Below are 15,412 nucleotides of genomic sequence, written 5' to 3' on the forward strand. Positions count from 1 at the left end.
GCAGTGAGTTTGCTTGGCTGCAGGTTTTCATCCTAATAAATATCCCAGGAATGTCACTCTCCTTTTTTTTTTTTTTTTTTTTTTTTTGGGTGCAATGTGGACATTCACCTGATGGGGCGCTATACCACGCAGTCCGATTATTAGACACAAAGCAGGTTGCTAGGTGGTGAGGTTCAAAAGCAAGTGGAGTCCAACATTGCTCTCACATTCGGAGAGCAAGAGAGAGAGCGAGAGAGAGAGAGAGCGAGCGAGAGAGAGAGAGAGAGAGAAAAAGGACTGGTTTTCAGAGCAAAAACAACATATTTATTTTCCTAATATTCCAGTGCGTTTGTATTGCAAGTAACCGGAGGCTGGTGCACTCCGCTCCACTCCACGGCGTTTTTTGAAGTGGACTTTGGACAAAGGAGGACCTGTGCTGGCGCACGGACAAGGTGCGCTCAGGTAATGTAACACCGAGCAGGCTCACGTGATCAACGCTCAAAACCCGCTTTCCCGAAAAGAGGATGTGAACACGCCGCTCGCCCCGAAAGCAGGTGCGTCTTATTCTTATGATTCATACATTGGAAGAATGTGTCGAATGCGTGTGTGGTGGTTGGTACCGACACTAAATTGTACTGCAACATGTCCTTTTTTCCTAGTTCTATAGTCGACATTTTGTATTGTACTAGGCAGCCAGGACAGAGACATACAATGGGTGTAAAACTGAATTATAAAGTGTTCAAATGCCTGATTTTTGTTATACAAAGAAAAAAAAGGGAGGGGGGGGGGGAAGAGTGTTATGTGACCTATAACTTGTACAACTCAGTTGAAAACAATAATGAAATATTTTTGAGAGGGGAAGTAAAAATAAGCAATTGAAATGATGTGATTGCACAAGTGCGCACACCCTTTTGTCAGTGGGGATGTGGCTGTGGTCAGATTTGACTCGTGCGAGCACACCGCTGCCACTACTCTACCTCGGCCTCTGATTCACTCCAAATAAAGTTCAGCTGTTCCAGAAGACTTTCCCTGACATTTTTCATATATGTCATCATATAGAGAGCACATCGAGCTTCCACAGCATTATTGTTTATATTTGCTTCTCTCAAAAAGATTGTTTTCTTTTTTGGTTATACAGTTGGTCACGTTGAAATGATTCATCTTAGTCTCTTTTTTTTTTTTTTTTTTCCTAGCACAAAAAGCTGAAAAGGTGTGTAAACGTTACATATCCACAGTATTTACAGCTTTCACAGTTGTTCACGAGTAGCCTTCTGTCACAAAAACAAACAGACAAAGTAAAGTTGAGGAGAATACTTTGAAATGTTCATTTGTATTTTTTTGACTGAATTTAGCGTCGGTGCTTTTGCGGTGATTAAGCCTGACTCACCGCTTGTTCCTCGTCTCGGTTGAAAATAGTCATCGGGAGCACACTGGTCCCGGTTTCTGAAGGGAGGATTTGTCATGAGATGAACCCCAGCCGAGGCCAGCTAGACCCGGTCCACGCCCGCACGCCCGGCCCTGGTCCCTAGACATGGACGACGGGTGGCATTGCGCGCTCGGCGTCGCACCGGGGAGGGTCCTCATCCTTCTTCTGGTGTTCAGCGCTAATCACGCGTCGGGTGAGTCACTATTGATGCGTCGTTGGATGTATAATAAAAATAACGACATCTCCCCGACCCGGAATAACATGCAAACACCAGAGCTGAGATTCGAACTCGGAACATGCGAACTGTGAGGCCGATGCGCTGACCACTAGGCAAGCGATTCCCAAAGTGTCGTATACAGTAAGTGCCACGAGGGGTACCCAAGCGCTCTCGTGGTATGCTAAAGAATGACTGCCGAAGTACAGTTCAGTTGTGTTTAACTTTTAAGTACAATACATTTGCATTGAATCTTTAATCGGTTTTGCTTTTAAACTTTTATTTAGGGCCAATTTTTACGTAACTTTGAATTGAACTATTATTTACTGTAAGTAGTAGGAAAGCGCACTGTTCATATTCAAACCGTCTACAATATTTTATTACATACACTTTTGAGGAACCCGTGCTCGCACATTTTATTGTCGGTCAGGATGGCGCTACTTGGAGAGCCAAGTCGATTTTTTTTGTTTTTGTTTTTTCAGCAAAGTTTGTTACTAGACTGCACTTCTGAACCAAAATTCCGTCTGTCGTCACACCGCAATGCTGCTAGGAAGGCAAAAAAGAAAAGAAAAGATGAAAGACATATTTTGCTATGAATCAGCGTAGCTTATCAACCCGTAATTCAATTTCACAGGGCCTCCTCCTCCTCCTCCTCCTCCTTCTTCTTCTTCTTGGTCTGCGCGCCCTCCCTGCACTCTTATCACGCTGCACTTTCGTCCTCGCTAACTCGACTATTTGCCCTGGTGAATTATTGACTCCAGGAGTCGGTCATGTTTTTGTTTTTGTTGTTGGTTTTGGTTGTTCTTTCCCAAAAGTCCCTCCAGCAGAAACTAGTAGCTGCTGAACAGACAGATGAGATACGCTTTCGATGAGTAGTAGTGTTGTTGTTTTTCCGCCGCATCTCAACACGATTGATTCAGCCGACTGGATGGTGGCGGCTCACTCCGCATTCCTCCTCCTCCTCCAAGTGGCTAGTGTGTCGTTTCGTGATGTCACTGAGTCATCACGCGGTCGCCCACATGGATTTAAAAAAGAAAAAAAAAAAAAAAAAGAAAAGAAAAAAAAAAAGCAGCTTTTATGCTTACCCCAGTGAGCAGAATGTTCAGCACTTTCTGCTGTGAGATAACATGTCAGCAGTGCACGATGTGTGAGCACGATACTCACATTATTGAATTCCTCTGCGGAGTGGAAAAATGCCTACTATTTTTTTTTTTGGGGGGGGGGGGGGGGGGGGTTGTTTTTGCACCTGCTTGTACTTGCCATGGTGACCAGCTTTAGTCAAGACACCGTAATGAATATAATAATAATAATTTTTTAAAAAAACATCAACTCGTGATTTATACACAGCACCAAAAACAACAGAGCTGCCCATCTTACTACTTATCTTACCTAACGTCCCTTAGTGACATTCGGGTACCATGAATGAATCTCCAACAACTAGTCTCATCTTATTAGTTAACCATTATGTTTTTTAAGTTAATGGACAGCTGCATTCGGTTCCCACACTTGTTTATCGGTGAGAATGTACCAGACTAAGATAATAGTGTAACATGGTTGCATTTCTTTGAATTTCCCATGTTTTTGAAGCCCTTTCTTGCTTTTTTCCCCCGACAGGGAATAACACTGTATCGACTGAATTCAGATCACATAACACTACAGTAAGTGAAAACTTTAATTTTGACTTTGATACTATCTGCCTCTTATCAAGGCCATAGCTACAGGAAAATAGGTGTTCCTTTGATTATCTTTTAACTAAATTGGCTTACCAAATCTCGAAAAGATTCCCCCCCCCCCCCAGTTGTACAGGTTATAGGTCAACGTTAATGGTGGCAAAGGTTTTAAAATGATTTTTCTAGGTCTCGTTTTTATTATATCACAAAAAAAAGCTGCTGTTTGGACAGGGCTATGTTGACTTTTCGTATCCACTGTCGTTAACGCACAGTATCGAATGATGTGTGGCATATAATTATAATAAACCATGTCCTCAAATCAAAATGTGTTTTTCATGAACTACTTTCTTCTGGATTCTGATTGGCTAATTCCAGCTCCGTATTATAGCGCCACTTCTTGCCTTTTCCCAAATCTTTCACGATGCCTGCTCCATATCTGCATGTTTTTTTAAATTGTTTTTTTTTTTTTAAACGCCTCTTAAGGGCCCTAACATCGCGGCCATCGCGGCCCCCACCGTCACGCTGGGCCTCGTCGCCGTGGCCTCGGCCGTGGCGGTCTGGCTGCTGTGCGTGGTCAAAAAGAAGCGTCAGACGGAAGGCGCGTACAGACCCAGCGCAGAGGAGCAGTGCGGCGCTCGCAGCGTGGCCGCCACCGACGCGCTAAAGCTCCCCAAGGAGGAAAGACTCATTTGAGGATCCCCTTTTTCGGGGGGGTTCCCTGTTTGGGCGATCTTCAATCATTTCCTCTGCACAAGTGAAAGAGGAGCTCCAGTATTTCATCACCAAGCAACCAATTCATTTTGTCCTAAAGTGGCTTTAATGTTGTTTGATGTCACATATTGTTCACTGCGTATGAAATCAATAGCGCTCGTTTATTTCCTTTTTGGACCTCAACAAGCACGACTCCATTTTGGTGTGAATCAACAGCTGTTTACACGAGTGCGACGTTTGCTTCGACGTCGTGTTATCGAAACATTTCATTTGAGCAACTCGTGTCACGTTATCATGACCGGTTTTTTTTTTCAGTTAATTTATGCTTTTGTCTAATAAATACCTGCCCTATTTGTACAAGTTGTCTTTCAATGCTTACGTCTACCTCAACAATTCTAAATGATCAGGAATTTGGGGTTATTTAATTGATAACTTCATTTTTAAACAAAAATGAAGTTATCTTGTTAAATAATTGGTGAATTGATTTATTGTAAATAATAAAACCATTAGTAAAATAACTTTTATTAAGTGTTTTTGTTTTTTCCATTCTAATTAAAAAACATATATATTTTTTTTCATTTTTACTATCCAAATTAATTGTTGCATGTTTTATATGTTTATAGTCAGGTTTTCTATTTATCTTTTTTTTATATTCATTGATGTCATAATTGGATGATTGAGCAATAGGAAATAAATGAATACAACTGCTGCGAGGTTTGCGTCACACGACACAATGAAGACGCATCGGCGCTAAAAGCAACCTTTGAATCAGATTCGTTGTTTTTTTTGGTGTTTTTTCTTTTTTTTTTAATGCTTCTCCAATGGAAAGGCTTCACAGTTAAAACTCGCTGGCTTGCAAACAATGGCGAGGGCGAGGGTTGCCAATAACGAGGGTTGATTCAGTGCTTTTACAACATAAGCAAAAAAAAAAAAAAAAAAAAAAAAAAAAACACAAGCGAAACCTTCACGGGCGTCGCTAACACAACGGCCGTGTTCGGAATCAATCACGACACAAAAAAAGTGATAGTGACCTATATAGTGAGTTGGTCATTTTTGTCGTGCTAATCAAATTAGTAGTGAGTCGTGAGCAGCCGTGGTGTTGAAGTGAGGGGAGGAGCTGAATTTAGACAGGACATAGCTTTGTCTAATTAAAGAAAAAAAATGTACATTTGTTATATTTATATAGCGATTAGGGCGAGAGTGAATGATTGTGAACACAGCCGACATCTACAGCGCACCAGAGGCGAAGGCGAAGCTAAAACGTGGAGGACGACGGGCGAAGGGAAATGGTGATTTCGTGGCGCCGGGGGCCGTTTCGGGAGGTTTTTAGGCCCCCTCTTCCTCGCCCTCCTCTTCAAACTCGCCCTCCTCGGCGGTAGCGTCCTGGTACTGCTGGTACTCGGACACCAGGTCGTTCATGTTGCTCTCGGCCTCGGTGAACTCCATCTCGTCCATGCCCTCGCCCGTGTACCAGTGGAGGAAAGCCTTGCGTCGGAACATGGCGGTGAACTGCTCCGAGATGCGCTTGAACAGCTCCTGGATGGCCGTGCTGTTGCCGATGAAGGTGGCGGCCATTTTGAGGCCGCGCGGCGGGATGTCGCACACGGCCGTCTTCACGTTGTTGGGGATCCACTCCACGAAGTAGCTGCTGTTCTTGTTCTGCACGTTCAGCATCTGCTCGTCCACTTCCTTCATGGACATGCGGCCGCGGAAGACGGCCGCCACGGTTAAATAGCGGCCGTGGCGCGGGTCGCACGCCGCCATCATGTTTTTGGCGTCGAACATCTGCTGGGTGAGCTCGGGTACCGAGAGGGCGCGGTACTGTTGGCTCCCCCTGCTGGTGAGGGGGGCGAAACCCGGCATGAAGAAGTGCAGGCGGGGGAAGGGCACCATGTTGACGGCCAGTTTGCGCAGGTCGGCGTTGAGCTGGCCGGGGAAACGCAGGCAAGTCGTGACGCCGCTCATGGTGGCCGACACCAAGTGGTTGAGATCTCCGTAAGTGGGCGTGGTCAACTTGAGGGTGCGGAAGCAGATGTCGTAGAGCGCCTCGTTGTCAATGCAGTACGTCTCGTCCGTGTTCTCCACCAGCTGGTGCACCGACAGGGTGGCGTTGTACGGCTCCACCACCGTGTCGGACACCTTGGGCGAGGGCACCACGCTGAAGGTGTTCATGATGCGGTCCGGGTACTCCTCGCGGATCTTGCTGATGAGCAGCGTACCCATGCCGGAGCCGGTGCCGCCGCCCAGCGAGTGCGTGAGCTGGAAGCCCTGCAGGCAGTCGCAGCTCTCCGCCTCCTTCCTCACCACGTCCAAGACCGAGTCCACCAGCTCGGCTCCCTCCGTGTAGTGGCCCTTGGCCCAGTTGTTGCCGGCTCCGCTCTGACCTAGAAAAGGCGCGTTCAGCATCAAGGATCGCGCGATCGTCCGCACGGGCCGATTACGTCGCGTCGAACCTGACGAATAAAGTATTCGTTCGCGTGCCTCGAAACAGAATCAGAAATGCCTAATCTGTCGCGATCGCTTCAACTGCCCCGCCTCCCTTCTCATGCACTCAACAATTCCATCTTCGAACAGCATAAGCGCACACTTGATTCAGGAGTACAAACGTTGGTCAAGTTGTGAGGAAAAATATTCGGAATCTTTGTAGTACACCGATGCGGCGCACCCCACGGCTGGCCCTGGGCCCACAAACGAGTGAATACGCCTCTGATTTTCCATCAGCGACGACTTTGTGCCAGTGACTTACCAAAGACGAAGTTGTCAGGTCTGAAGATCTGACCGAAGGGACCGGACCTGACGGAATCCATGGTTCCCGGCTCCAGATCCACAAGGATGGCGCGGGGAACGTACTTGCCACCTGGAAGCACGAAGAACCGTTTGTTTTTTGCACCAAGCGCCACCACAGAGCAACAAGTACCAGCGCCGTGACCAACATTAACGTCGTTTTTAAAGATGAAATGCAAATGCAAACTGTATTTGAAATATGATACCAGCGACACAAAATGCCAGATTTTGCAAATGCAAGATTTCTGAGATTTTGATTGACTTTTCGTGACATTTTTGTTGTTACATAGGTCGTAAGTCAAAAAAAAAGAAAGAAAAAAAAAAGTGTACCCGTGGCCTCGTTGTAGTAGACGCTGATCCTGTCGAGCTGCAGGTCGCTGTCGCCATGATACGTTCCGGTGGGATCGATGCCGTGCTCGTCACTGATCACCTCCCAGAACTGTAGGGTACAAAAAAGTAAATCAATAAATAATAATAATAAAAAAATAAAAATAAAAAAAAGCCTTTGACGATGAAGATGCATTAGAGTTTACGCACTTCGAATGGAGAATAAATCGGGGAGGACGTTTTAAAAATGGCTAATTCGTTGCTTAATTTTCTATTCATTGCAACGCAGCACAATCAAAATCGAATGAGGATTTTAAAACCAACTGAAATGCAATAATATTAAAGAATCATAATAATACATGTGGGTTTTAAATGCAACAGAGTTTTAGTGAGCTACAAAATAGGTCATTGTCTAGGTAGGAGAAGGGGGGAGGGGCTCCACCCTGTGACTTCGTGACATCATGCACGAGAAGCGGTGCAGTTTCGTCAAGCAGATGTCGATTTTTTATTTTTTCCAAGCAAAACGATGGAAAATGTGCACAATTGCAAAAAAAAACAAACAAAAAAAACATTGAATGCACGCAAGTTCCAGTGGATATTTTGACGATGAGCTTCACGTGCGCAATGCATGCAGAAGCTTCCTTCTGGAACATTCTGCGAGGAAGGATTTGGCCACAGTCGGTGGCGCTTCGACGGGCGAGCAAACGAATGCACGAATGCACGCACGCACGCACTAATTTGTGCACGTATAAAAATAGCACTAAACGTGATTTAGATTATTACCTTGGCGCCGATCTGGTTCCCGCACTGGCCGGCTTGCAGGTGCACAATTTCGCGCATTTTGGGATCCGGATGAGGGACGCGGAAGGTTCGAGAAGGAGAAAAAGAAGAAGGAGACGGCGAGAAGCGATGATGGCTCCCGGCTGCACAAACGACGGCTGTTTCTGTCCCAGTTCGATGCGCCGCCTCCCTTTCGGATCGCTGCGACTGGGCTGAAGCGGTGGCGCAAGCTGACGTCATCGCCATGGCAACCAAAGAGCGGAGGAGAAGGGGGCGGGGCTCGGATGCGACGTGCATGAGATGCTTGCAGTGTCTTCTCACGCACCCAGTGAACTCTTTTTTGTTTTGTTTTTGTTTTTTTTTTCCCCTTTGAGTGGCATTTGGAACTTTGTTTTTAAAAATAATGAGCTTGATCAACTCGTTTAAAATAAAACAACACAATGATGAGGCCTTCAGGTGCGCTCGTTGCCACCCATTCCAACAAATACTCACTGGCCACAATATTAGGTACACCTGAGACCCAAAACAAAAGCTGTGTGAAACATTTTTACAGTCATTTAAATGGGACACATTGTTGAAATTGGCCTTTTCGTTTGTGTTTATTTGCATACAAATAGTTGGGCTTCTGGATTCCCTGCCCACACATCAAGTGTGAAATTAAAGAATGAATGAAATCTTTTGTTATCTGACTTGCGTTGCGCAAGGTAACCAGAGCCGCACTGGGTATTTGTCGGATGCAGATAAGCCTTAACGGTGCTTCTGATAAGTGGCACTTACTCGAGTGATCAGGTGAAGTTGCCAACGTTGATGTGGTTATTTGGGTTTGGGGATGTGTCCAGGCGCCACATACACACAGTATAGTTTACAAACCGTTGCCTCTATGCGTTAAAATGGTTGTATTGGCTTTATGGGCACTTTTTTTTTTTTTTTAAACTCAGAATCTGGGCTCTGCTCACGCTACGCAAAGCAATTTGGGGTGTGCGCACTTTTGCAACCAAATTATATCAGGGTTTTTTTTTTTTTTTTTTACTTCCTCTTTCAAAAAATTAAAGTGAGTTGTAAAGGTTACAGGTCACATTAATGGTCGAAACAGATTTGAAATCACAACCCCTGACGGGACACAAAAGTCACAATAACAACATCAAGTAGAGCTGGAGCCTGTCAGGTTAAAAAATAAGCTCAAGCACGACTTACTTTAACTTCACTTTCTGGGATTTTTGCAGGAGTTGAACTTTTGTTCCACGGGTGCGACCATCTTGGAAATGGGAGTTAATTGGCCCAGTTATTTGTCATTTTTCAGAATCGCAACTCGAGCTTGATTTGAACTAAGTAGTCATTTCTAGGTTTTATCTTCATTTCTGCACTTTACTTAAAAAGGACAAAAACCGAGTCAGCCCACTGGAGTTGTGAGTGGCCCACTTAGCAAGAGAATGTTTTGTTTTCCAATGGACTTGCGTGATGAATTAATGAGTGCGAATAATTGCTAACTTGGCGTGTCTGTTCTGAAAGAGTTGACATCCTGCATGTTTGCATTCCACAGTTGCGCAAAGTAACCGGCCAGCAAGCAGTCAATGTCGCTCGACTTCCTGCTTCTGAGTTTCTTTTGTTTTTTGTTTTGTATTGTTGTCTGACTGCGTCCCTCAGCGACACCCACGCAAGCCTCCTTGCAGCCCGGCAGGATACAACTTTTTGTCGGGGACAAGTCTCACACAGACTCATCGGGCAATCATGACGGAATCTGTGAGAACTTTCTAAAAAGCCGGCTTTATTGGACCATGTCGCTCCCGGAGGAGGACCTCACTTGCCCCATCTGCCACGAGATCTTCTCCGACCCGGTGGTGCTGTCGTGCAGCCACAGCTTCTGCAGGCGATGTCAGGAGCGCTGCTGGGACGCGCGCCTCCGCGAGTGTCCCGTGTGTCGGAAGAAGACCTCCAAGTCCAGCCACTTCCCCAACCTGGCCCTGAAGAACATCTGCGAGGCCGTGGTGCAGGCCCGCAGGGAGATGGAAGAGGCGGAGGAGAGGCTGATGTGTCCCCTGCACAGGGAGAAGTATAAGCTCTTCTGTCTGCGGGACAAGGAGCCCATCTGCGTGGTGTGCCAGTGCTCCAAGGCGCACAAGGACCACCAGTGCTCGCCCGTAGAGGAGGCGACGACCGACTGCAAGGTAAACCGCGGGTTGCCAAACTCTGCAGACGTTGAACTGTTCAGAAACCCCCCAAAACATCGAAGTCACGAGTGGAAAGTTTCTGGATTCGGCAATAGCGAGGCAGTAGATAATCATACGTGAGCCACACGCGCTGGATATCAAAGGTCTACACATCTCTGTTCAAATGACACTTTTTTTGAAATTAAAAATTGCACTTCAAATATTGTTTTTTTTCCCATTCGAGTTGTACAGAAGAAAAAGAACTTTTCAAATGAATGATTTTGGTCATTTTGGACATTTGAACAGGGGTGTGTAAACTTTTTATATCCACCGTTCACAATTGCAACACTTGCGACATAATATTAAATGGATACAAAGTCCATTAAATAAATAACAAATATGCAAATTTAAAACATGAGATAAATACAAATGCCATGGAACAGATCTGTCAAAAAATGAGATAAATACTTGAATAATAATTCTATCAACGACATAAATAAACATGCCATTAAATAGATAAAAAGGCACAATTTAAATGTCATTCGATGAAAACAATTCCATCAAATAAAGTATTACAAATGGAATTAAATAAAGAAAAAGGCTACATTTTCAATGTCATTAAATAAATAAAAAAACATCAAATGAATTCAATTCCATCAAATAAAAGTCATTAAACAAACACAAGTTGCATTAAATAACCAAAAATGTCATTCATTTTTTTCCCCATCAGATTGATAAAATTAAATCAAATAAATGAATACAAATGCAATGAAACAAATAAAATGCAATAAAATGAAATGCCATTGAATAAATATTTCATTAAATGAGTCATTAATTAAACAAATACAAATTATATTGAATGCCCAAAATACCATTAAATAAATGCACATCTTTCAAATAAATTAAAATGGCATTAAGTATCAATGAAAATGCCACTGAATAAGCCATTAAATAAATACAAATTCTGAATAAAAAGGAATTCAACAAATTCAAAAAAATCCATTCCATAAATAGAAACATGATGAAACAAACAAGGAGAGAAGAAAATCTTGGCACACCATAATTGTTGGTACATTTCTGCAATTGGCAGTGCGCGCACTGACAAGACCGAGGCGGTCAATGGCGATAAAGAAGGTTATTATTACTTCATGAAAGATAGCATAGAGGAATATGCTTCTTCTTAGCCTTGTCTTTTAACCTCCAGTAACCAGGCGAACACCTCCACGCAGAATGCTGCTCTTCAAGTCTGTCTGTTGTTGCTTCGCATGCGGCTCTAAGGCATTCCGACTCGTCCGAACATTCACGCTGTATACTAGCTAATTCGTTTCTGCTTGGCTTCTCAGGATAAACTAAACGAGACCCTCAAGAGCCTGCAAGACAAACTGGACAAGCTCAAGACCCTCCACAAGTCCTCCGCCGACATGCTCAAGCACATCAAGGTGAGTCGTCGTCGTCGTCGGTGGGGGACGAAGCCGCCGCCGAACAACCGCCGATGTCGCGTCGCCGCCATCAACAGTGGACAAAAAACACAACTGTGTCGCACACGTCATCTGGAGCAGTTCACAATTGCTATGTAGAATAACCTGAACGAAACAGAAAACCCTTAAATAAAATGCAGCGCTAGAAATTATTATTTTTTGTTTCGGACGGAATCATACAAATTGGACATCCGATTGGTAAAAGAAAAAGTCGCATTACTAATATAGTTTGAAGTTAAATGGGCCAGCGCTACTCGTTCTGAAGGCCAGATCAGCTTGACACGCAAAACACATAGAAGCTGAAATCTGATTGGGCAAAAAAAAAAAAAAAAATCAATAAATAAAAACATTCGAGGAACAGTGGTGCCTTGAGACGCGAGTTGAATTTGTTCCGTGGCCGCATTCGTAACTCAAAACACTCGCATCTCAAAACCTCTTTCACCACTGAAATGACTGGAAAGGCCATTAATCTGTTCCGAACCTCCTCCAAAAAAAGAGACAAAATAGTACAAATATTTCCTCAAAATATTTGTATATACAAAATAGCACTCTATAATATTATATTTTATAAAACATGTAGATTTACCACAATGAAATAGAGTCGAAAGAATGAAATAGTTTGTGCATCATCATTAATGCGACTCCTTCCGGTGTTTGCGAATTGGCCACCGGGGGGGCAGTACAATGCGGTCATGAAGACACAAACGAAGACGACTTTCACAACTACTGTGAGTGACTCAGTAAACTGCAATATTGGTGGATTTTTGCAGAGGATAAAGAATCGATGCCTGTGAGTATTGCTATATTTTCTGTTTACATGCGCTGATGCGCCGTTTAGGTTGCAATATCTGTTGCTTCAAGGTTTATTAGGATGCTACTTGTTAGCCTGTCAATGGCGTTTTGCACTGTGCCTTAGCATTAAGCTAGCAAAAACTAAAGATGTGTGGTTGTTTTAAATACACAAAGTGTGACTCTCTTTGCTTTATGTTCCAATGGACAGTAAACTTAAAAGTGTCTTTCTTGAAGAATTGTTTGCTATCTGCCAAACTGCTGCTTGTAAAGTGAGTTGCGTTGAGTTCACTGCCACCATGACAGAGCTCTTATCGCAAGTTTTTGACCGACGGATCGCCCCTCTAGGATCAGTCGGCGGAGACTCGGGATCTGATCCGGGCTCAGTTCGAGGAGCTCCGGCAAACGCTGGGCCGGGAGGAGGCGGCCCGGCTGGCGGCGGTCAAGAGGGAGGAAGAGGAGAAGATGGCGGCCACGAACGACAAGATGAAGCAGATGGCGGCCGAGGTGCTGTCTCTGACCGAGAGCGTCGGCGCCGTCCGTCGGCTGCTGGAGGAAGACGACGTGGACTTGTTGAAGGTCTCTAGGCACCGGCGAGAGCGCCTTACGATGTGTATAGAAGTTAAAACCTCACTAGACAAATGCATAAAAATGCCACAGAAAAAAAAAAAATAGTAGCGCCATGAAATATATGCAGATTCTATTAAATAAATACAAATGATCAAAAACAAACACAATTGCGACTAAATAAGCACAGATTCCATAAAACATATTAAAAAACGTCATTCATTGAATAAAAGTAATTCGATAAATACAAAAGAAAATAAAGAAGTAAACATTCAATTGAATACATTTCATGAAGTAAATAGAATTTCCTAAATTAAGATTAAATACATTTTTAACTTTTGTAAACAAACGAGAATTCCATTGAATTAATACAAATGGTCTCTAGTAAATAAGAATGCTATTAAATAAATAAAATTGTCATTCAACAGAGAAAAAAGTCCATCAAATAAATACAAATGTCATTTAATAGCGCATCATTCTGATATACATTTAAATTTCATAAAATAAAAATGTAATTGAGTAAATAAACATCATTTACAAACATTGACTCAAAATGAAACTGTAATTAAACAAATTTCACTGTGTAAATTAAAAAAATCCCTGCAGTAAATAAACAAATGCATTAACATTTTCCATCAAACAGATTTTTAAAAATCCATTACATCAATGGAAATTCCATTCAATAAATACAAATGACCTCGAATGAGAAATGCTGACTATACAATTTTCATTCAGTCAGTAAAATCCCATAAAACAAATGTTTTCGAATGCATACAAATAAAAAAATCTCCAAAAAATGCCATTCAATAAATAAAACTGCCATTAAATGAATGCATTCCATACAATGAATTTAAAAACAACAAATAAAATGCTAAAAATGCAATATAATACAATTGATATTTATATAAATAAACACAAATTCCAAATGACATACAACACGATTAACAATTCCATAACACATAGAGAAATTCCAGGAAATAAATAAAAAGGTAATGAAATCAATTATTTTGAAATAGCTTCAATAATATCCCAAAATATCAACTCCCAGAATTCACTTAATGAATGAGCAATTTCTATAATTCGATCACATTGTAATTAAGGTAATCATACGTGAATAATTTTCTTCAGTTGTCTTTGCGAGACGCGAAATCCCTCAGCATTCCGACGCAAACGCGTGTCGCAATTGCATTCTCGCCGGATGATGTTGGGAGTTTCACGCTCTTTTCTTTTCACAGAAGTTTAAAGATCACGAGGACAGGTAGGGAATCATTCGTCACGTGCTCAACGTCATTTTTGACTTGCGGTCACTGGAGCGCTCGCTCGCTCGCACGCGCGTGTGCGTGCGTGCGTGCGTGCGTGTGTGTGTGTGGTGCCGACAGAAACGCAACGCTGGGCTCAAACAACATGTGCGGCGTCCTCATCGACGTGACCAACCATCTCTCCAACCTCAAGTACAGAGTGTGGGAGAAAATGCTGGAACATATTGATTACAGTGAGTGTTTGTGTGTGTGTGTGTGTGTGTGTACGCCCATGCACGCGTGTGTTGAAAGAGACTCCGGCTCATTTCCTGCCTTTCAGCCCCCGTGACCTTGGACCCAAACACAGCGCACCCTTGCCTCATCCTGTCCGACGACCTCACTTCCTGTCACTACAAAGACCAGATGAACAGTTTCCCCGACAACCCGGAGCGCTTCCACTTGAGCGCCGAGGTGGTGGGCGCCGGCGCGCTGGGCTCGGGGAGCCACCGCTGGGTGGTGCAGACGGGAAGCAACCGGGACTGGCTCCTGGGCGTGGCCTCGTCGTCCATCCCCAGGGACGCCGAGGTCGACGCCAGGCCCGAGAACGGCTTCTGGACGCTGTGCTTCAGGGACGGCCAAGTCAAGGCCATGACCTCCCCGCCGACGCCGCTGGCGGTGTCCAGGACGCCGGAGCGAATCAAAGTGCACGTGGATTACGACAAAGGCGCCGTGATGTTTTGGGACGCCGACGACGACTCGCTGATTCACGCGTACGAGCACAACTTCGCGGAAACGCTGCTTCCTTACTTTTACACGCAGAGCAGTCATCCGTTGAGAATCCTGCCGGAGAGGGCGCTTGTCACGATGCTGAGGCAATGAGCTTTTCAATGCAGCGCTACCTTAGACTCCATTTTACGTTGGGGATTGCGCTTGCCGCCAAATAGCACTCGGCCCAACGACGGCTCACAACTTGTAATTTGTTGCGCTCGTAAGTCAGGGTACCATTGTACTTGGAATATTACACGGTGGGAACCTCGATTTTAATTCCCTTTGAATTTAACCTTTCCGAATTTGACCACAATTTTTTTTTGGGGGGGGGGGGGGGGGGGTAGAAGGTGAATATTTTATTCTCATTATATACGGAAGTGTATTGCTGCCACACCAGAAATAAAGGTTCTGTATCCTGTTACAACATAAGTTTCACGTGATAACGTGATAAGTTTCATGTTATAACGTGTTGCACGTGATAACGTGTTAGGTTTCACGTTATCATGAGATAAGTTTCATGTGATAAGTTTAGGT

At 43.9% G+C, this 15,412-nt stretch overlaps 3 protein-coding genes across 4 annotated transcripts; 2 read left to right on the forward strand and 1 right to left on the reverse strand.

Annotated features, from left to right (window-relative positions):
* Positions 1–116: 116 nt before the first annotated feature.
* crb3a (crumbs homolog 3a) lies at positions 117–4,323 on the forward strand. Of its 2 annotated transcripts, XM_061700488.1 has the most exons (5): positions 117–533; positions 1,173–1,189; positions 1,396–1,598; positions 3,234–3,277; positions 3,773–4,323. In XM_061700488.1, exons 3-5 carry the CDS (start codon positions 1,511–1,513, stop codon positions 3,980–3,982), a joined length of 342 nt encoding a protein of 113 aa, XP_061556472.1. In that variant the 5' UTR covers positions 117–533; positions 1,173–1,189; positions 1,396–1,510; the 3' UTR covers positions 3,983–4,323. The 2 variants fall into 2 exon arrangements, with proteins under 2 accessions (XP_061556472.1, XP_061556473.1); XM_061700489.1 differs by lacking the exon at positions 1,173–1,189.
* Positions 4,088–8,118, reverse strand: tubb4bl (tubulin, beta 4B class IVb-like). The gene is made up of 4 exons (XM_061700468.1): positions 7,895–8,118; positions 7,115–7,223; positions 6,747–6,857; positions 4,088–6,384 (listed from the first exon to the last, which is right to left on the reverse strand). Exons 1-4 carry the CDS (start codon positions 7,949–7,951, stop codon positions 5,327–5,329), a joined length of 1,335 nt encoding a protein of 444 aa, XP_061556452.1. The 5' UTR covers positions 7,952–8,118; the 3' UTR covers positions 4,088–5,326.
* A 1,329-nt stretch (positions 8,119–9,447) lies between these two features.
* On the forward strand, positions 9,448–15,204 carry LOC133414823 (E3 ubiquitin-protein ligase TRIM35). The gene is made up of 6 exons (XM_061700481.1): positions 9,448–10,056; positions 11,382–11,477; positions 12,654–12,884; positions 14,108–14,130; positions 14,252–14,364; positions 14,451–15,204. The coding sequence occupies exons 1-6, from the start codon at positions 9,667–9,669 to the stop codon at positions 14,987–14,989; spliced, it is 1,392 nt and encodes a 463-aa protein (XP_061556465.1). The 5' UTR covers positions 9,448–9,666; the 3' UTR covers positions 14,990–15,204.
* Positions 15,205–15,412: the final 208 nt, after the last annotated feature.

Source organism: Phycodurus eques, chromosome 16 (genome assembly GCF_024500275.1).
Source record: "Phycodurus eques isolate BA_2022a chromosome 16, UOR_Pequ_1.1, whole genome shotgun sequence".
In the NCBI taxonomy this organism is placed as follows: domain Eukaryota; kingdom Metazoa; phylum Chordata; class Actinopteri; order Syngnathiformes; family Syngnathidae; genus Phycodurus; species Phycodurus eques.

Bases quoted from the DNA above. Each gene is read 5' to 3' on its own strand.
- crb3a (XM_061700488.1), top strand. From the start codon at position 1,511: ATGGACGACGGGTGGCATTGCGCGCTCGGCGTCGCACCGGGGAGGGTC. The intron at 1,599-3,233 runs GTGAGTCACTAT...TTCCCCCGACAG, and splicing joins CAGCGCTAATCACGCGTCGG to GGAATAACACTGTATCGACT. The intron at 3,278-3,772 runs GTAAGTGAAAAC...ACGCCTCTTAAG, and splicing joins TCAGATCACATAACACTACA to GGCCCTAACATCGCGGCCAT.
- tubb4bl (XM_061700468.1), bottom strand. From the start codon at position 7,951: ATGCGCGAAATTGTGCACCTGCAAGCCGGCCAGTGCGGGAACCAGATC. The intron at 7,224-7,894 runs GTAATAATCTAA...TGTACCCTACAG, and splicing joins GGAACCAGATCGGCGCCAAG to TTCTGGGAGGTGATCAGTGA. The intron at 6,385-6,746 runs GTAAGTCACTGG...CGCCTTTTCTAG, and splicing joins ACCTGACAACTTCGTCTTTG to GTCAGAGCGGAGCCGGCAAC.
- LOC133414823 (XM_061700481.1), top strand. From the start codon at position 9,667: ATGTCGCTCCCGGAGGAGGACCTCACTTGCCCCATCTGCCACGAGATC. The intron at 12,885-14,107 runs GTCTCTAGGCAC...TTCTTTTCACAG, and splicing joins ACGACGTGGACTTGTTGAAG to AAGTTTAAAGATCACGAGGA. The intron at 14,131-14,251 runs GTAGGGAATCAT...TGGTGCCGACAG, and splicing joins TTTAAAGATCACGAGGACAG to AAACGCAACGCTGGGCTCAA.